Source organism: Candoia aspera, chromosome 16 (assembly GCF_035149785.1).
Source record: "Candoia aspera isolate rCanAsp1 chromosome 16, rCanAsp1.hap2, whole genome shotgun sequence".
Taxonomy (NCBI): Eukaryota; Metazoa; Chordata; class Lepidosauria; order Squamata; family Boidae; genus Candoia; species Candoia aspera.
In genome coordinates, this window is record NC_086168.1 from 7984905 (window position 1) to 8005890 (window position 20986).

At 45.9% G+C, this 20986-nt stretch overlaps 1 protein-coding gene across 1 annotated transcript in view; it reads left to right on the forward strand.

Annotated features, from left to right (window-relative positions):
- Positions 1–4647: 4647 nt before the first annotated feature.
- The window catches only part of ARRDC1 (arrestin domain containing 1), a 32111-nt gene continuing 15772 nt past the window's right edge, over positions 4648–20986 (forward strand). Inside the window, exons 1-2 of the mRNA XM_063316417.1 lie at positions 4648–4830; positions 20516–20626. Coding sequence (XP_063172487.1) covers positions 4713–4830; positions 20516–20626 — 229 coding nt within the window. The 5' untranslated portion in view covers positions 4648–4712. The remainder of the gene's footprint in view (positions 4831–20515; positions 20627–20986) is intronic.

Genomic DNA, 20986 nt, shown 5'->3' on the forward strand with positions numbered 1-20986 from the left:
CTGCTGAGCACTTCGTTTCTATGGTGAAGAATAAAATCTACAGTCAGTGAAGGCAGAGAGATTTCTCCCTATTCTAGTGTAGTCCTCTCCATATGCCTTTGCAGCTGGCGACATGGTCTAGAGCTTCAAACCAAGCAAGATCAGACCTGGTTAGCTCTTAGACGGGATAACATCAATCAGTCAAGTAAACCAGACTGGGAACCCCAGGGTTTTCCCCTTAACTCCATCATTTCTTTGCCCTAGGCCCCACCTCTTTTTCAGGGAGTTCACATGCATCCATAGCCTACACACGGTTGGGAATCTCTGCTTTAAATGTCAAGAGACAAAGACATCTTGAAGTTCTAACCCTGATGCCCGGACAACTGAGTGCTTTTGCTCTGACATCAAGAACAGGTCCTCGGGATGAGTCAGGTGCAGGGCTGGCTTTCGTGGTGATGACATGGTCAAAGAACATCTTCTAATTGTGTCTCCTCCTGGTAAACCTTCTGGTTCCTTTAGACTATGAGACTTCTCACAAACGGAGCGAGGAGTGACATTTGAAGCATCCTGTCCCCAGTGACGATGTCCCTTGTCATCTTAGTGTATGATCTTGTCTCAGGAGGGCTTGTCAGACATCCTTGTGTCCAGGATGGCTGACAGTTTCGACAAAGATGAGATTATTTTTTTTTCACTCTTCCGAATGAGATTTTTTTTCCTGCAGGAGAAGTTAAAGCATTAAATTCCCTGGATCTCTCAGGCCTTGTTGCTGTTTTGTAAGGACACATGTGATTAATGACACACATCCACGTGATTGTGGATGATTCTAAGTTGGGGACAGGAAAGCAATTTCTGATGACCCCCTTCTAAGGGGATACAATGGGGCTGGAAAATAAGCTGCCTGGATTGTTTCCCCCTCTTGTGCTTGCTACCTCTCCCCCGAATCTCCATCCAGACAAATGTGAGTGGTATTCTTAAGTATTACCCAAGTGCTTATGCGACTGGGGTTGCCTTCCCCAACCTGGTGCCCTCTAACATTTCTGACTCCCAACATTTCCAGTGGAGGCTAAATATTTTAAAAGAACAGGGAGAACGGCACATGCCAAGCGATACTTGCTTCCCGCATGCTTCAACTCTGTGATTTATAAAGCTTTAATCAATCCCCCATTCCTTCCATCACTTTCAGATAAGGAGAACTGGTTTTCACATATTGATTCCAAAGAGCCAACTAAATTAGTTGTTAATCCCATTTACTTAATAATGGCTTCAGTAGTTAGGTAATTTTAGGCTCTGGATTTAATCTTTTGTGGAGGTCCCTTGGGAGATAGGGATGCATATTCATTTACATGTGTGTGTGTGTGTGTGTGTGTGTGTGTGTGTTTCCATCTGCAGACCGATACCCTTTTCCTGGTGATGCTAGGAAAAAAAAAATGAGGAAACTTCCTAGAATCAGACCACCAAAGATAGGGCAAGTATTTTCTCAGCTCAAGGAAACTCCTCCTGATATTTCTTCAAAGACAAACACATCTCACTTTTGCTTAAAAGAGATCCAGAAAATAAAAAGGCCCAGGGGAGGCAACCCCACACCATCTGCCATCCTTCCCTTTTGAGGGACTACAGGAAAAAAACCAACAACAACCATCCTCATCATTTTTTTAAAAGAACTTTTAAAAGATGGTGGGGGGTCCTGATGGGAATAATTTTGCTTAAGACAAAACCCCACTGCCTCTTTGTTGGAGTTTTCACCCCTTGCTTGAGTAGATACTTATTCTTCCCACTGCTGTAAACAAACACAGTCTGTATGGCTGAATTTCATTCCTCCAACATTTTCATTGCTGGTTACCACCAGCTGATTCCAGGAAAATGCGTCAGAGGTCCTTCTGCACAGAAGACGTCTTTCTCAGTAGAAATCATTGTTCCCTAATTTCAGGGGCGCAGTCGGGTAAAGCTGGACTGCAGAACCAATCATCTTCCACCCACTTCCCCATATTTTTCATCTGGTAGCACCTATTCCTTTCTTTCAAAAGGTGTATTTGGTAACATGCATTCCTTTATTTCAAAATGCGGTCAGCCTATAATACAGCTGGGCAAATCATGTCACGCCCTTTGATTCAGGCGTTCAAACCACTACAGAACATGGCTCCAACTCATTTGGAGGAGCAAATCAGTTCGAACAGAACTGGTTTATTTAGATAACATTTTGATTAAAAAGCTACGTGCATACATGGGAAGCATCCACATTGGTTCGACTCTGTCGGGCATGTTCAGTTTGATTTGGTGAATCGGGTCAATAGCGAAATTGGATTGCAAGCATCAGACTTATTCAGTCTGAATAAGCTAGTCCTGTAGTATCCTAATTCTGCGGAGAAGGGCTTATATTTCCACCCTAAAGTCCTACCCTTGTGAAGTCCTATCCTTCACCCTAAAACGGATTGTATTCATCAGATCAGGAGGAAAATGGTATATAATACAAGTCTTATTTGTGGATGGTTTTACTAAGGACTTACTAACTATCAACGATTACTCAGAAGAAGGATATATCCAGCTGGGTACTCTTCTCCACCTGTACCCAACCAGGACACAATCATGCCCTTGTGCCATCATTTTTCTGCCACGTTCCCATCTTCATCTAACCCCAAACTATGAGCTTACACCATCTCTAGCTGTACCGAGGGCTATTTGCCATGTAAGATTCCAAGGTCTCCCTCAAGATGATCATATCCGGAACTTTGTCACTCCTGACCTTGGTCGTGCAGGTCTTGATGATGGACGGAGAGCCCTCCTAATAGCAGTGGAATAGGGCCCTGGGAAGCAAGCTGCTGTGTGGGTGGTGTAATATGCCAACTGGTTCTTTTAGCCTTGACATCAGGAAAGAAAGTGCACTGCTCCCAAATGCAGCAATTTTGTGGGCCTGCGTTATAACATGCTCACAGATGGCAACTGTGTAATTACAGCTGGTTAATGGCAGTATATAAGAGAGCCAGTTGGTCTAGTGTTTAAGGCACCAGGCTAGAAACTGGGAGACTGAGAGTTCTAGTCCCGCCTTAGGCACAAAGCCAGCTGGGTGACCTTGGGTCGGTCCTCCTCTCTCAGCCTGGAAGAAGGCACTGGCAAACCATTTCTGAAAAACCTTGCCAAGAAAACTGCAGGGACTTGTCCAGGCAGTCGCCAGGAGTCAACAATGACCGGAAGGCACAAATTAAAAATAAAACATGGCAATATATATTTGTTGAAACCTTGGTCTCAAACAATAAAACTATAAACAGTTGGGGTGTCCCAACACTGACCCAAATCATCCCAATGATAGAGTGACTCATTGGTTTGGTTACCCTTAACTTGTCACGTTGAACCTAACCAGTTGTGATTTATTCCCTAAACTATGGCGGAAGAAACTGTGTAGTCACTGGGAGTTGGGCAGCATATACATTTTAATAATAATAATAAGTCACTGTCATGGTATTTTTTCCTTTTCCAGGAAAAATGCATCAGGCATCCTGTAATCGCTCTGTCTCTCTGTGTACATGTGTTCATTTTTGTAATGCAAAATTAGCCTCTGGGTGGCGCCATTTGCCAATTGGATAGACAACATGATGGGCTCAAATTTGCTAAGGAGAGAGAGACAAGAGACTGTTTAAGGCTGGGTCTCCTGTACATATGCTTCACCTGATTTAACCTGGATTAAGCCATTTTCTGGGTTTGCAGAATACAGTAAACCAAAAACGTGGGATGGATTCACATAACACTCTAATAACTCCCTCCCCAGGTTAAAACTAATCAAGCCACTGTGTGAATGCAGCCATGTTTTTTTTTTTATTCCTAAACTTAGTTACTAAATTCAGTTTGTCTTTCATCTTTCTCTTCAGCAGCTCAAGACATGCTCACAACAACCCTGTGAAGCAGGCCAGTCCAAGAGACAATTATGGGGCCAAATATACCCGGTTTCTTGAAGAAAACAGGTTTGGGGCTCCGTTCAGGTGAGCCCTTGCTCCAGTTAAAGTGATTAAATATTTCTTTGCCTACCCTTTTGAAGCAGAGCCTGCTAATGTCTCCTGGCCCGACAGGTAGGGATTCAACCGGCCAAGCTTCACTCTGGGCCAGGAAAATGTATGATTCGTGGCATTTCTTGCCCCGGCTTAGTCCCTATAATAGCATACTGCAAAGACAAAAGAGCCTTTGATTTAAGGGTTTACTCCTCCCCACACTTAGATCTCCCCCACTCCCGGACAACCTGCCAGAAAGTGGCACGCTCCGGCTCTTTCGTCTGGAGCTTCAGCTCCAACTCCCATCTAAATCCGGCAGCGGCAACGCGAGCGGGGATAATGGGACCTGGAGTCCGAAGGGTCAAGTTGGGAAAGGCTGATCCAGCGCACCTCTCTCCTCGCCTTTCCCAGCAAGGGCAGCGAGGAAAGCCAAGCGCACGACAGCTGGCCCGGCGGACTCCGGCCCCCGAAGGGTTTGGGGCGGGGGGGGGGCGGGGAAAGGGGCGGTCCCTTCAGGGGGAGGGGCCTGCGCAGGCCCTCCCCCGAGGCCGCAGGTAGAGCGAGGCAGCTGAGCTGCGGTTTCCGCAGTTCAGGTCTCGCAAGCGAGCGCGCAGCAGCGGGAGCGCCGCGTAAAAACGCCACCGCCGCCCCGACCCAGCGCGTCCGCGGCAGGAAACCAGACGCAGTGGAGTCTAGAGCAGCCCGAGCTGCGCCAGGCCTCTCCCACCCTCCCCGCCCGCTAGTCTCGGCCCGGAGATGGGGAAGGTCCAGCTCTTCGAGATCCGCCTGGGTGACAGCCGGGTTGTCTTCAGCCCCGGCGAGCCGCTGGTCGGAACCGTCACGGTCCGCCTGGCCGGAGCTCTCCAGTATCGCGGTAAGCGGTGGGGACGGCCGGCCGGCCCGGGGGCGCCGCGCTCTTCCTGTCCCTGGCCAGGAAGCCACTTCCTTGCCGAGGGTTTTCGGGGTTCCCAATGGCTTGGGGACTGCCCCGAACTGGAGACGAGGTCACGCCTCTCCTCCTGCCCCTGCTGAGCCTGGAAGGCGAGGAGAGGTCGTCAGCTCTGGCCAAGGGCTTCCGAGGTTGAGATTCGGTAGCCCTGGCTGGGACCGTAATGAAGGGAGGAAGGCCTCTGAATCTTCTGGAGAACTTCGAGGTCTTCCTGCCCAGGGATCTTCCCCCATCTGGGTTCAACGCAACAGGGGTGATGGGCATCCCAAGCCCTCTCTGGAAATATAATTATGAGAGTCTTCTGTAACCTGTTTCCTGTTTGAATCAGGCATTCGTTCTAGGAAGCTCTTTAAGAAGCTCTGAAAAACTAATTTTAGCAGGAAGGGGTGTGTTCACACACTGAATCTAGACATAACATGGTTTCTTGATCTGGGGCAGAGAGTGGTGTGTAAACCCTGTAATGTGATGGGCAAACCATCGTTTATGGCTTGTGGGGTTGGAATTTAGCCATTAGTCTTTGAGTTAAGGAATCACAATGTATTGCTTTGTTCCGTTTATACTCTGTTGCAATCCTGAAGGACTCTCGGTGGTTTACAGGAGCGCAATAAACAATCCAAACTTCTGGGGTTGACTTAAAATAATAGAATGTATAAAACATAGAGTCCCTTTTGGGAGATGGGCGGTGATAAATTTGATAAATAAATAAATAAAACCTTTATTAAGGTACATTACCCCCCCTCCTCTGGAAGAGTTCTGTTTTTAATTGCTTCTGAAAGGCAGTTAATGTAGGAGCTAATCTGATTCCTGCAAACTAGTGGCTCTAAGTTTCAGCCCCCCTCACCTCCCAGAAGTGGGGAACCACAAACTGCTTTTCCTGACATGATGGTATTGATTGGGATGATTCTAGTCCTGAAGATAACTGGGTGCCAAGCCATAAAGGGCTTTATAAAGACCAGCACTTTAAACTGTACCCAGAAGCCTAGTGGTATCTCCTGCAGGATCCACAGCTCAAATGTAATGGGCTCCCGCTGGCGAGTGTGTTAGCAACACACAAGCTGCTGCACTTTGGACCAGTGTGAGCTTCTGAGTGGGCTTCAAAGGCAAACCCAAGTAGACTGGGCTGCTGTAGTCCAAATAGGTAGTGACAAGGTCATGAGTCACTGCAGCAAGGTCTTCTCAATCCAGGTAGGGCTGCTCCTGGTGCACCTGCTGAAGTTGAGCAAAGACCTCTGTAGCTGTGGCTTCCACCTACTGTTCCAGCATCATCTGTGAGTCCCTCAAGTCATCAACCTGCTTCTTCATCCAGAGACACCACTGGAATAGATGGAGAACCCTGATGGACAGACAGTAGCTTAGTCTTGCTACAGTTGAATATTAGCCCGTTCTTGGCCATCTAGGTCCTCACAGCCTCCAGAAATGGAGTTAAGACCTCAATGGCATCACCAACACAGCCAGTGTGATGAGTAAATCTGGGTGTCAGCAGTACGTTGATAGTACTGAACCCTAAAGTGTTGGATGACCTCTCACAGTGGCTTCATGTGGTTGTTAAATAATAGGGAGAGAGGAGGCTTGGTGCTGGTTGTCTAATTCCTTTGGATCCAGGGAAAGCCTTTTAAAGAGGGATCACCCCACAGCCTCCTGTAAGACTGCCGGCAACATCATCCCCTCCTGCATGTGGCCTTAACAGTTCTCCATATCCAGGGAACTATTTCTCTTGGCTGCCCAATAGAGCCCAAAAGAGCAAGGTTCCAATCCACAGGCGGCAGAAGGTATCTTAGAAGGCACCCTCTCTACTTCATCAGAGGTCCCAGGCTGAAAAGAACCCAACGTAACATGACAAGACCTTATGGAGTCAAGACTCAGGTGAATCTGAGTGATTCTACCTGCAAAATGTTATGCTACCTGTTCACAGCAACCAGGTAGGACCTCTTGCAGCTGGCTTTTTCCCAGTTGGGAATTAGCTACTCTAAATGAGGCTGCTGGACAACAACTGACCAATACAATAAGGGAGAAGTGAAGATGCTTTGTCTCTCTTATTGCCACAGTGTCTGGCCAAACATAGGCACGTGCCTGTGGTTGATCAGATTCCCTTTTTGTCTTTCTCCGCCAACAATCTGGGCTTTTTTTCTAATGCTTCATTTTCCAGAGGCTCTCAGTAAACCAAGGAGCCCCCCAGGTTTGGCTGACAAAGAGAGGCCACTTAAGAGCAACATCACCAAGAACCCTCAGTGGAGTTGCGTATCAGGTTGTGGGGGAGCTCCTCAAAGTGCCTGCTGGAAACCATCCAGATCCATAAGACTTCAGGGGAGATTGGTCAAATGGTCCAGCCCTATGGAGGTCAATCACATCTGGATTCCATATCTAGATCACAGGAAAGCTGTTCCAAAGCCCAGAGAAGGATCCTGGTGGGCAGCAGGGCAGCTGATACACCAACAGGTCCCTTAAATGTTACTGGGTGCAAACTGGTTGTGAAGATCAAGTTCGTTACTAGGCACACGAAGACAGCCTTGTAGGGTGTTGCTTTTTCTAAACCAATACAAAAATGGTGCTCAAGCTGGCTTAGCAGTTTTCATCTCCAGAGTCAGTTTTAAGACTGTAATATTGATATAAAAATTTCTAATGAGTTTTTTTTAAAATAAATCCTTGGCATGTTTGAAGAGCTGTTATTGTTTCTGACCTAGGTCAGAATCCAGAGCCCAATATGATAGAGCTGAGATGCACAAGGATCTATTTTTTGCTTTGGTGTGTCTTGTGGCTGATGGGTGTATCTTTGTTTTGAGGAAATGAGAATGTGCTTTTCTTAAATTCCCCTTTACACCCATTGGACAAAAATCTTTTGGGGAGAGAATTGATTTAAAGAAACTAGGGGAAACAAATATCTGTTGGGTGCGTTAAATTTACTTTGTGGTCCTTCAGTTTTTTGGGGCAGGTGTGTGTGTGTGCGTTTCCTTGTGCAGGTGGGAAAGATAAGAATGTGGATTGTCGCATATCTGTTACTTGTAGGAACTGGGTATGGTTGAGCTTCCACAATCTTTTGTGCAATCTTCTAAGGTAGATTTTTGCTAGATTGCAGCAGCTAGAGACACCTCCTCACTTTGCCACATGTGCCAACCCAGTCTTTGAAGGTCATGAGCTGGGGTTCAGCTCTGTATTGGCTTCTCCCACAAACTCTGATGAAGCTACCATGGATTAGTGCAGTGTGTGCGCCCAGCATATGTCTGGTGTTGATCTTGAACTTTTAAAGCCATACTTAGCACATCTGCTGGTTGAAGATGATGGTGACTGGAGCCTTGATCTCTCAGTATCTAAACATCTCCTGAACCTTTTTCAGAAGGAGTCTGGTAGTGCCTTTTCTGACTAACATGTTTTATTAAAAGGCATGCATTTTTGTGAGATGCGGCTCACTTCATCAGATCCACAGAAGAGTTCCTAGTTAGTGATTTTCTTTTCAAGTGAGAAGAGTCACATTCATGAAAGATGCAGCTGTTGGCTATTATAATGATGGTGACAGGTTTCTTCCAGGATCAGAAACTGCACCAAGAAGGTACTGTCTTGTATGTATGTTTTCTGGAAGTATCTGGCTTGCTAATGTGAGAAGCTAAGTGTGGTATTAGAATAGGGCCAGGATAGGTACTGCTTTTGCTTGAACTCTTAAATTTAGGAGGAGAGGCTATTTATGGAACAACAGATTTATTTTTGTGGCAGTCCTTGTGGACTTTGTATTGGGCTAAACCAGGCTGGGAGCTGGTGGCCTTCCAGATCTATGTGGCCTTCAGCGTCCTTCTATCTGGACCACCCGCTGCTGATTGGGGCTGGCGAAGCTGGAGTGCTTCAACTCCCCATCCTGCAGAATTGTATTTAGTTGGCAGGCAAGTGCCTGTGTATTTGGGGAGTGTCCTGCATGTTGTGTACTGAAGTGTGCAATCAAGGTGGTCTGGTGTCCACTTGAGGTAGAGACATAGGGCTACAAAATGTTGGATGAGAAGGGAACAACTTCCCACAAAAAGACCCAATTAGACAACCCAAGACCTCCCTCGTCCTCTTCTGCCTCTTTTCAAAGGCCAAGATGGCCTTGAGCAAAAGTAGGACTGGGAAGGGAGCTTGTTGACTCAACTGTTGTTAGAACATTTTGATCCCCTGAAAAAATCCAAACCTGTCTCTGCCTCCTTTGAAGGAAGGAATAGCTGTAACACGCCACCGTTTCCTGTTTCTACAGGTTCCCCCCTGTGGAATGGGGTGTATGCTGTATGGTGTGATAATTTTCTCAGCAAGAGCATCTGCATAAAGGCCCCATGACCTGTGGATTGTCATTTTGATGTCATTATGAGCTGTTACAGGCTCTGTTGCTTCCCGGGGTGGTCTGGAGTCACTCACAGGGGAGAGAAGACCATTTTTTCTCAATGTGTTTCTTCTCAGATCTCCAGTTCTTTCGAGGTTCTCAGATGGGTATTTCTGTGCAGCCTTGGAGAGCAGATCAAGGGATCACCTTGGGTATAAAGGGCATCCAGTGGGTGTTGGAAGAGTGGACTTGAGAATCCCTGTCTGAGCTGGGTGCATTTTCTGCACCAGGCTAGCTGACATGGCATCTGCTTGGCAGGGGAGATACTTTCCTTGGCACCACTGAACGTACAGGGGTGTTTGGAAGTAACGGGTGTGAGCTGGCACGCTTAGCACTGTGTTCAAGATCTCTGCCAAGAGTTCTTCAAGGGACTCCCTTGAATAAAAAGCAATGAGCAGCCAGTGGCTGGAGCTAATCTCCCCCCCCCCCGCATAAATCTTATTCTTACAACCCAGAGATTTTGGATCTGGGCCCCCCTGGCTTCACCCAAATGTTTCTGATGTGGGAATTTGAGTGGCAGGTAGAGCACATGGCTGATCTTGAAAAGCTAACCTGGTTTAGGCCTGGCTTGGACTTGGATGGGGGACCCTAGGAGACCCTGGAGCTGTAGCCTAGACAGAGAATTAAAACCACCACCACCACCACCACCATCATCATCCTGGTAGAAGATAACGGTGAACCACTTTTCTGTTGTTTCCAAGAAACAACATGGGCATCTTAGTGAAGTCTCTAAGAAGCTTTCACCCTTAGTGCCTAATCCAGCCCTTTCCAGCTGAGGTGTCTTCCAGATGTGTAGCTTTCAGCTCCCAGAATCCTTAGCAGTGCTGAGATTCAAGAAGCTTCAGCAGAGCTAAGAAACTGTAGAAGCTGAATTCCATATATTCTGAAGAAGCTGGGCTAGAAAGTGTTGGAGTGGGAAAATGTGGTTTAGGTCTCTGCTCTTGAACCATCAGCTGTCTTCTGCACATCAACCTTGCGAAGTAGGTTGTGTGTGCAAAGGGGGGGAGGGCAGGTGTGCCTTCCATTCTTAAATGCAGAATAAAAATGCAGGGAGGAAATTCTTGAAAATCTACATTCCATAGGAAGAAATAGACAACAACATGTGGACTAAAATGCTTTTGAGTATTAAACGTGAAACGTAGGCTATAAGGTTCTCTTCTGTCTTTTCCATCCGTTGTTTATTAACTGTGTTAATAATATTACGGTTTCCTTGTAGGTCAGTTTCCATTTTCCAGGCAGAAAATTACGGCTGTGTTCTTTCCTCACATTAAACCTTAATGCTGTTTGGTTTCTTTTGGTTCTATGTTGTCTGAATCCAGCCTCAAAAGATCTTAGGGCTTAACTGAGTCACTTCCTTGTTTTTTAATCAGCCAAAACTGATTATGATCACAATGCTAGGCTTATAAACCATAGTTTGCAGGCTGTAGTGGCTAAACTTACATATTTTCATGGGTAGACAATAAACTCCAACTGCTTTAGCATGGGCCCTCAAACACGAAGCGTTTCCATGCTAAAAAATAATGACATGTTATATCCTGAATAAATCGTTTGTTTGTTTGAATGCACTACTAGGTAAAAACATAGATAAGGAGCATATCAGAGAGAATATTGGAGTTGGGGGTGAAGAAGGCACCAGTCACCCATCCAAACATGTGATTTTGCCTCCTACATTCCAAAGTGCTAAAGCTTTGGTAGGACTGTACCTTCTGGTTGCGACTATTTGCAAGAGTGTGTCCATTATTTGATTGTGTCTCTACAATGACTGCATTTTTAAAACATCTCCAGCTATGTTGAGATGGGGGTGGTGATGCTTACTCATGCTGTTAATGAAAGATGGTGAATTTGCATGTGGCTTAGCCTCTGGCTGACTCCAGGATTCCTGGACCAGAATCTAGATCAGGATGAGAGTGAAGGTAATGAAGGCATAGATGGAGGACAGCCAAAAGAAAAAAGAAAAGTCCTAGGTAAATGGATGTGAATGGCCCAAATATAATGTTCTTCTAGTCCTAGAAAGCTCAACTGAAATAATTTGTAGACTGATTTTGAGTGTCAAGGTGAGTCCATCACATTTCTCTTTTAAAAAAAACTGTTAAGCCCCTTTGAGATGCATTGCCTCTTGCAAATTTGGGATTCTTGTGCTGAAGATCATCTCTGTTGGTCTGCCTGGGTTTTGGTGTGTCAGAGAGGAAGAGTTCTTTAAAAATGCAGATGAAAGTTGGGTGTCAGCAGATCTGCCTGTGATTGCGTGGCTCTCTCCTTGCACTCCATTTCCTTTTTGATAGTCGCAGGCATCTGACACTGTGTGTGTATGTGAGTGCGTGTGCATGTGCATGCAATCTTTTCTCCAAACTGTTCAGGAGAATTAGATTCTGGCAACCTTGCCAAACCTCTGCAAATTTCTCGTTTCCCGTGACAAGGACAATGGGAACTGAAACTTTTTAGAGCCTGAGGAAGCTGGGTTTCCCCAGACTGCCTATAAACCATGCAGACTTACTCCCTGTGCATAGACTGTTCCTCAGTGACGCTGAAAGCTTAGGCTGTCCTCCAGATCCAAGCTGTTGGATTGTTGTGGCACTGAGAAGAAGCTAAGATTCCCAAATGGGGTTTCTTCTTGGAATCTTGATTTGTTTGAGAGCTTGGATGATGCTCCAGGGCAGTAATTCCGTATCTGTTGGAGGAACAGGTTCAGCATGAATTATATATACTCCTGAGTTTTTTCCAAGTAAGCCGGGATTGTAAAAAGAAACTTTGCTGTTATATATAAATACAGCTGTTATCAAAGATAGCTTTTCCCCAGCTGGTGCTTTCCATGTGTCTTTACCTACAATGCCCATCCTCTGCCTGGAGATAATAGGAGCTGTAGTCTGGCAGATAGAAGGTGCAAGCTTGGAGAAGTGGGATTAAGAACAAGACTTAATATGAGAATCCAGCCTTTTATAGTTAGGATTTGGGAGGGGGTATATGCTTTATGTTCAGAGTATGTATCTATATCTGTAATTAATAACAGATCAGTCAGTCAATCAAATCAATCCACTGCAGGGTGAAAGCCTTTTCATTGAAGGTTCTGGACCATAATCTACTACACTGGTCCAATGTGAGTTGATTTTTTTCAACTTCCATTCTAGGACTTTGAGAGACAGATGGGCCCAAAGCCATCCAGATGGCTTCCATGCCTAAGGGTGGATTAGACCTTGGATCTCCCCGTTCCTAGTTCAGCACCTCCACCACTAGAACACCCTGACTCTCATCTCCATCTCCATCTCCATCTCCATCTCCAAACCACATTTCCTAGCATCCAAATTGCTTTCCAGGACAGTCCAGGCAATCTGCCAGCTAAAGGAGGAAATGTTTCTTTCCCACCCAGTTTTTATGTTTTCCTGAATGAGTATACAGTATGCTAATTCTCGGTGGCTGGCCCTGGAAGATTGGGAGACACAGAATAACGTTGTGTGCAGGCCGTTTTCCATGAATGAAATATACCTTCAAGCAGCAGTTGAAAAACGTTTTTTTAAAAAAAGGAAACAAGCGATTGTGATCGAACTATCGGGTGTCTTGAGATTCCCAGAAAGACTTGACAGCTCCGTGCTGTCATTGGTATCATCTTTTATTCTGGCCTTTATGCATTTCATTTGTTTCTAGTGATTTGTGTGTTTGTGGGAATGGCATCCCCTGAAATCCCTTGGTAACAAAGATGATTACTGGGAAGTAGAGATTTCCCTTCAAGCTCTCTTGACTCTTTTTTTTTACAGATTTTTTTTTTTGGGGGTGGTGGTGGAAGTATCCCTTGAAAAGGTTTCTACAATGGGCTGTGAAGCCTGATAAGGGAACATGTCAGTTGGTTCATAATGAGTCAGACCTATTCTTGCTGTGTGCATCTGCCCTAAGAATTGGCTGCTGACCAGCCTTTAAATCACGCTTGGCCTTCAAGGCAGCTGCTGAGCAGGCCTTCCATCAGCTTTCACCCCCTTCCTCTTTCTAACCTTGTCCTTTTGCTGCCGGAGGAGATGCTGAATAGGTACCAGCAGCTCAAACCCAGCACGAGGTCTTTTCAGCCTGACCCCTTGGAGACCAGATTCTGTGCAATGGAAGGAAGCATTGTTCCAACCTGTGCATCTTGATGAAGCAGGTAGGATGAATTTGGCATTCCATCCTGCTGTGGGTTGCGTTTTGGCACGGCACGATAGAACCTAGCTACAGAAAATAATAAAAATCTACATAATCCGTCCCTGGCTGTTTAAACGGTTAGAACTTCAAAACTGGTCCAATTTCTTAGTGCTTTTTTATTGACAGCACATTCTCTGCTGTGGGGTGGTTTTGTGTTTCAGTGTTATTTGTTTTGTTTTGTTTTGTTTTGCTGTGAGTTGCCTGTTGAATTTTGTTCCCAGGTGGCATAACAATATTTAGCAAATTGTGGGCTGGGGAGAGGGTATCTTTGATAATTTCAGGCTCCGGTGCATATATAGGGGCATGCAGAAAAAAATGGGGTGATTAGCCATGGAGCAAGCAATTCAAATACTCCATCCCTTCCTTCATCTTGGATACATTGTTGTTTTGTTATTATTATTACTACTATTATTTACACCCAATTTACCAAATAGTTCTGGATGGATTTGGTTCTTTTGACTATCCAAGTCTTCCCAAAAGTGTAGAACAGTTAAAGATATCATGGTAATATTTGTGCTGCTCCAAGTAGTGCAACTTTTTGTAACCGATGAGTTGAAACTCTATTCATTTCTCCTTCTCCTTTTCTTTATCTGATTAATTTTGATCTAGGCTTCCTTGGGAAAAAAGTTTCTTCCTCTTAACCCGCCTGTGAGGCAAGATGTTGAGGTCATCTGGGGCACACTACTTTGGCTGATCTTGAAAAGCTAAGCAGAGTCAGAGCCAGTTACTACTTGGATGGGAGACCCCGGGGGAATTCCACAGTTGTTGTCATGAGTAAGGATGGCGAGCAGGGGGCTCCCATCCAGACTGTTAAGCGCATGCGTAGCACTGAGGAATTGGGCAGCCATTCAAAGAGACACAGATCAGGGCCGCCTTAACCTTTGGGGTTTATATGTCTGGGTTTTTCCCACACTTCTTCAGTTTGTTAGGATTCCTGTTATGTACAAGCAATAAAACATTAGAGACCAGTTTCTTGTCTCAGCGTGGTTCCTGGCTGTTAGGACAGTTGTAGGCTACACTGGGAAACCAAACCCTTTCTCTGAAGAAGGCAGTGCAGACTACCTCTTCACTCCTGTGTAGAAAACAACATGGTTGTGGCCTTGACGTTAGCTGGACTTGAGAAAGACTGTGGTTTTGGTGCAATTTTGGGCTGGAGAGAGAATTAAAAATAAAAGAACAAAAACACCCTACCGGAGTAGATATCTCAGTTGTGTAATTCTTTGCCATGTTGAGTGGCAGCAAACGGATTTGAAAACGGATGATATCAATGGAACAAAAGGTGGTGGGTTGATTAGAAGAAGTCACCTGCTTCAGAATATAAGTTGCTGCGTGCAGAGAACAGGCCTGGGTGGGTTTCATGCCCAGTGAACAGATATCTTAGAGGAGATGGAGATGGGTAAGTGGGCATAGCTCTGTCCTTATGGCAGGAGAACAGAAGCTGGCTAGGCCACAGAGTTGACAGGACCTAGCAGTGTGATGCTGCCAACTTCAAGGGCCCCCGCATTGTTGCTGAGAAAGTGCAAACTTGCAGGGGCAGCCTTTTTATCAAAACCAGCGCCTGCCCATGCGTCCTGCTGCTCTGTTCTTTCCCATCTGCATGCATGGACAGGCGCGCGCACACAGAGAGCTGGTCCAAGCAACAGCCAATAAATTTGGCCCCCATTTTTTAGGCACTCGCCCTCCCTCTCTTCTTTTTCCTGGGTTTGCCAAAAGGCTGCCTGAGCCCTGCTGGGCTAATCCACAGTGACAAATCCATACATGCCAAGCAATGCTGTATCCTGGCTTTTCAGGGGCATCGCCAGGGTGGGTGTTGCCAAGTCATCACCACCCACAGGACAGATGCCATTCTTTCAGTTTCGCCATTAGCTTCTGCTTGATTTTCATTGTCTTGGATATCAGACCAGAAGTGACTAATCATTCGAGTTTAAGGCTTCAGCACTACAATGCGCTGAGACGTGGTGTGGTGCAATGTGGTGGGTTGGCTAAGCCACAGTCGGCTGGATTTGCTGCAGCACCAAAGCTGAGCGAACCACATGATGGCTTAACAAGCTGTATAAGCCTCTTGGACAGAAGCAGCTGCTTAATTATCCATAGAAACATCATAGGGGAGAGGCGCTTCCTGGAAGAGGCATTCCATCCCATGTGAAAGAACCAGGGAATCCTTCTTCAGCAATCAAGGAATGGCGGGCTTAGGATTTAAATGTGGCTGACTTCCACTTGCATGTGATGTGGTGGTTTCTGCTTGGGCACGGTGAGGGCCAAACTGCAACCCATTCTGTCAAAAGGCTGGGTCAAAACCAAACTTGCTCAGGCTGGTTCCTCAACTCTTTTGAAAGCTATCAGAGTGCAGCTGCCTAGCTTTTCCCACCTTCACAGACATGCTGGAGAAAGTGAAAGCAAAGCCCAGATGTTCAGCTGCAAAGGAAGGCTGAGGTTTTGTTTGAGGTTTTGTTTTAAAATGGGAGATGGACAGCAAGCTTTGAACACACAACTCTGGACTTCCTTCCTTCCTTCCTTCCTTCCTTCCTTCCTTCCTTCCTTCCTTCCTTCCTTCCTTCCTTTCTCTGAGCCTGAGGACTGCAGATGCTAGCATCAACTGGGCAATGTAGCAAAAGCTGCAGAATGTGCGCTGTGGGTGAGAAGGGGCTGCAGTCTTCCTCCCCTTGCAGATTTGGCCTCAAAAGAATTGTTCCTTCTCTTCCCACCTCTCTTTCCTCCCCTTTTCTGCCCCTGTTTCCTTTCTCTGCAGATATTGGGCAGAGCAGATGTGCTCCGAACAGAACAAGCTTGATTAAAGAAGGGCAATCATAATTTCTTGGGAAGAAGAGATGGGTTAAAAAGACAAGTGACTGGCTTTCCATCTGTTTTATTTCAAAGCATTCCAGGCCAATCCTCCCAAGATCCAGCCAGGGTAGCATTCTGTAAACCAGGTGTGACGACTTTGCTTGGTGCTGTGTAAGCTCTGCTAAAGAAGAACTCTGGGGTGTCCCCAGTGGAGATTTCCTTCTGTGGGATTAGGAACGAAATTCATGCTATAGCCATCTACAGGTAGTCCTTGCTTAACAACCACAATCGGGACCGGAATTTCGGTTGCTGTGATTAACTGAATCCGACCCAATTTTATGACCTTTCTGTGATGGTCGTTAAGCAAATCACCACAAGAGTAAAGCGAACCATGGGGTCATTAAGTGAATCATACAGTTCCCCATTGATTTTGCTTGCCAGAAGCCAGCGCGGAAGGTAGAAAATGGCAACCATGGGACACTGCAACAGTCATAAATGCGAACAGGTTGTCAAGCGCCCAAATTATGACTGTGGGGATGCTGCAGTGGTCATAAGTGTGAGGACCAGCCATACGTCAGTTTTTTCAACACTGACTGATCTGAACCATCACTAAACAAATGGTTGTTAAGAGAGGACTACCTGTACTGTGAGAGCAAATGTATTATGCTTCTGTGGATAACTTTCTTTTCCAAACCCAGGGAAAAAAAAAGAGGGAGAGAGAAAGAGACAGACAGCTTCTGTTCCCAGGAGCACAGACATCTTTCCCAGAGCCAAATAGCAAGGCGTATTAATAGCCTGGTTGCATAGCCCTTGAAAACCAAGTTTGCATTCTAATCAAGGAAAACGAGCTTGCCTGAAGCCAGAGACAAGGCAGCAACTCAACTGCACTGAGCTACCCTGTCTTTTAAGTCAGGTTGGGGGGAGGAAGAAGCCCAGGGACTGAGGGTGCTAATTGCAATAATTGCAATAAGCCCATCTAATAATAATAATAATTTTATATGTTTGTTTCATTAAATGTGGTGTGGCCGCCCACTCCAATGGACTCTGGGTGGCTGGCGATGCCCATTAGGTAGCTAGAACAATTGAAAACATAGACAAAAACGACAGTCCGGACTAAAAATAAACAGAAAAAAACATGACATGGCAGCTCCCTCCACCCCTGCAAAAAAAAAAAAAAAGATTAAACCCAAGTCTGGGAACAAAGCCAGGTTTTTTCCAAGCCCCTTATGGCAACAGGACCCGCATTTTGCAAAAATACATACCTGGTTGCACACTTTGGCAAGGAGTGTCCAATTCTGCCTCTTCTTGGAGACAAGAAACTAAGCTGTTTGCCCCTGGTGGGTGTGCTTTTAGCCCTTGATTTGGGGGCTGGGGGGAGAGTGTGCAAATGTAGGTATGTGTGGGAATTATTCATGGCTGCTGCTTCCCAATTAAGAGGTTGCCTGCATTTTTGCTCTGATTGCTTTTCAAGAGATCGCTTGCTCTGCGCCCAAAATGGTAGGCGGGACTTTGCAAGTGGATCGCTCCGCCTTGCTGCCTGCCTTCAACCTTCCTGTGTCCAGGCTGACCGAGAATTTGATGAGGGGACGTTAAAAGGGCAGCTCTCTCTGGCAACCGTAATGGTTGGAGGAGATAGACTGTCTTGGTAGGAATCTTTATGGCTCTCAGGATCCACACATTGGCTGGGGCTCCCTGTCCTGCCAGGTGTGTCCCCAGTGCATCTCTTGGGGAGCTGATCAGGAGTAGATGGCATGCCACCCTAGCTGCTGCTGCTGCTTCTGCAGCCTCTAGAGAGGAACCCAAAATAAGATAGCTAAAGAATGTAGGTGGAGTTCTTTTTCTTACTTCTGGCTAATTGGGAAAAAAACAAACAGGAATAGCTAGCCACCCCAAGAGCAAAGGTAAACATTTCAGCTCCATTTCTGGATGAGGCTGAAAGGAAAGGTCTGGCCCAAAGTCACCCAGCCGGTTTCCATGCCTAAGGGAGGACTAGAACTCACAGACTCCTGGTTTCTAGTCCAGCACCTTAACCGCTACACCAGACAGGCTCTACCACAACTAGGGTCTGTGTCACCCGGGGCAAACATGGATTCCACGCCCATTTTTGTGCCCCCCCCAGCAGTCATTCTGGCACACCCCAGTGTGGTGCCTGGGGCACATGACCCACTTGCCCCCCCCCCCAATTGCGGTCATGGCTATCCTGATTTAATGCAGGCTGGGAAGAAAGTTGTGGGTGTTCTTTGGGTTGGGATTCTGTTCCCTCTTGGAAAACGGGTGACACACATAGGCACCATTTCACTCACAGCCCATTTTTTTAAAAAAAGCAAACCAGGAAAGGAGTGCTGCATTTGTGAGGATTGGAGTTGTTTCAGTAACTTGGTTGCAGCCAATACATTCAGTGTCTCTTTCCCAATCAATATCCTACCGCTTCCTAGTTCTGCCCTGCTTGTTGCTTTCCCACTGGCAGCTGTAGAGACATCATGTTTACTAGGCAACCTGACCTCAGTGCAGCTGATAATCACCATGAAAAGGGTGCAGCGTTTAATGTGGCAGATGCCAAAAATGCAACCTTTGTTAGAAAGGGGATTTAGATGTGCTGGGAGTGGTAACCTCCAGCTGAGGATGTGATACAGAGGGAAAAATGGAGAGCTTTAATTTTAAGGGTGGGGAAAATAGACAGAACCTGTGAAGAACAGGGTATCCCAGTTATGGTCTAAAAAACAGGTGCTGGGCTGTGTTTCTTCAACCAATCTGTGTTGCCTTCAGCTTTCTAACCCTGTATAAAATGGTCATGGCCAAACTTGCAGGGCCTCCTGTAAGTTGAGATCTTCACTGTTGTGCTGTCAAAATGTTGTTCACTTTTGGTTTGGGGTGTGGAATGAACCTCATTGATTGGGGTTTATTCAGTAAGCCATGGTTAGCTATAGTGCAATGTGTTATCCACCTAACTGCGTTCGGATAGTCTTGAGCCGCCCAATGAGCTTTTCTGTGATTTGATGGCCTGTGGATGGATTGAATACAGTTCCCCTTGGTTGCAGCCCTGATGGTTCAGACACGTATAAATCTAAGCTTGCTGCCTACATTCAATAGGAGAAACATTTTAAAATGAGATTTCAAGGTATAGTTTGCTCCACTATTTTGCTTAAAAAGCAGTTTTGGTAAATCAGCAATGCCATTCTCTGCCTTCCGGTTTGCAATTCAACAGATACCGCAGAGGAAGAAACAAATGTTGGGAGGGAAGAGAAGAGAGACAATCTGGTCATAGTCAGGAGCAGATTTCAGCAGGTATTACTCTGAGCAGCTCATGGGGTTGGGTTGAAGGACAAGGGAATGGCTGTTACTTCTGTTTAAAGGAAGTGTAATTTTAAAAAAAATGGCAGAGAGAAGAGGGGGGAATGGCTTGGAGGCAAAATTAGGTGCAAATGAGGGGAAAAGAAGAGGAAGTAGAATAAAACTGGATCGCAACAGAAAGAGCAGAGACAGCTGCTTCTGGCTGGAGATGAATTCAGCAGGCCAATCCTCCATCAGCAAAACTCAGGGATCTACAAAAAGATTGAAAAATAAAAATTACCGAGGAGCTAACCATAAGATGACAGTGGCTGTATTCATGTGTAGCTCATGGTCATTTTTTTTCCTGTGTAGCAGAGCCTAATTTAGTCCTTGAATGATGTGCTGAGGTATATACTCCAGAAAGGACTGGCTGGAGCCGGGATGAAGAGAAAATTTGATTTAATTTCCTTTGTACAGTATTGCATAGCCATTAAAATTAGATAGATGGAATAAAGGTTCCAGTCATGCATTTAATATGGTGCTCCCCTTCAATCAGACTGAAAATGACAGTTTGGAGATCTCCAGGTCTTCCATCCAGTTGCAGCCTTCAGTGGTGGGTCTGGAGATGACCCATGATGAAGGTGGCATGATTTTGGCTTGGTACGAGATGCGCTTTGAGCAGAGGTATTTTTCAGTGGGGAGACGCCATGTTAACAATGATTGTTTTAATCTGAGGATGGAGGAACACCCTGCAAGGGAAGGGCTAACAATGTCTTAATTTCCCTCCTAGCCAAAATGGGAGGAAATGAAACACCCAGACCATGAGCAGAGGGTTTTGCTCCTCAGAAGAGACAATGCCATCTTAAAGCAGAGAACTGGGTTTAGGATGATGAACTATGGAGCATCCTGGCTTAGGTGATATGTGATCTGGTCCACATCTGGCAGCTTATGATGTGCTAAAGTTGCGCTTGTCATGGCATCCCTTTATTTGCCACGGCTCTGAATTAATGCGTTAGCCACCATCACTCATCCTCCTTCTTTCTGGTCTTCTAGCCATCAAAGTGAGCTGCGTGGGCTCCTGTGGGGTATCCAACAAAATCAATGACACGGCCTGGACTGTAGAGGAGCAATATTTTAATACGACTCTGTCCCTGGCAGACAAAGGTAAGAAGAGAATGGATCTTTGGGAGGCAGACCTTTTAAAGTAGAAATACACGTTGGGTTGTTTGCTTGTTTTGGGAATGGTTCAGTCTTTAATATTGTGAATGGTTGCTTAACTTACTCATTTTCTTCCTTGGATTTGCCTGGCTAGAAATAAAGAGAATTATTCAGTGTGGAGCAATGCATTGGGAAGTCTTGGGGGAGAGGAAGTTGCCTGAAAATGTTTTTTGTTTTTCTTCAAGATTGCCAGTCTTCCTTGGCAGCTTGTGGTGCTGATTTTGTAAGTTCCAACAGGGAGCAGCATGCGGCCAACCTTCTCTGGACTCAGAAGTAAAGTGGGGTGGTGGTGGATGGGAGACCACT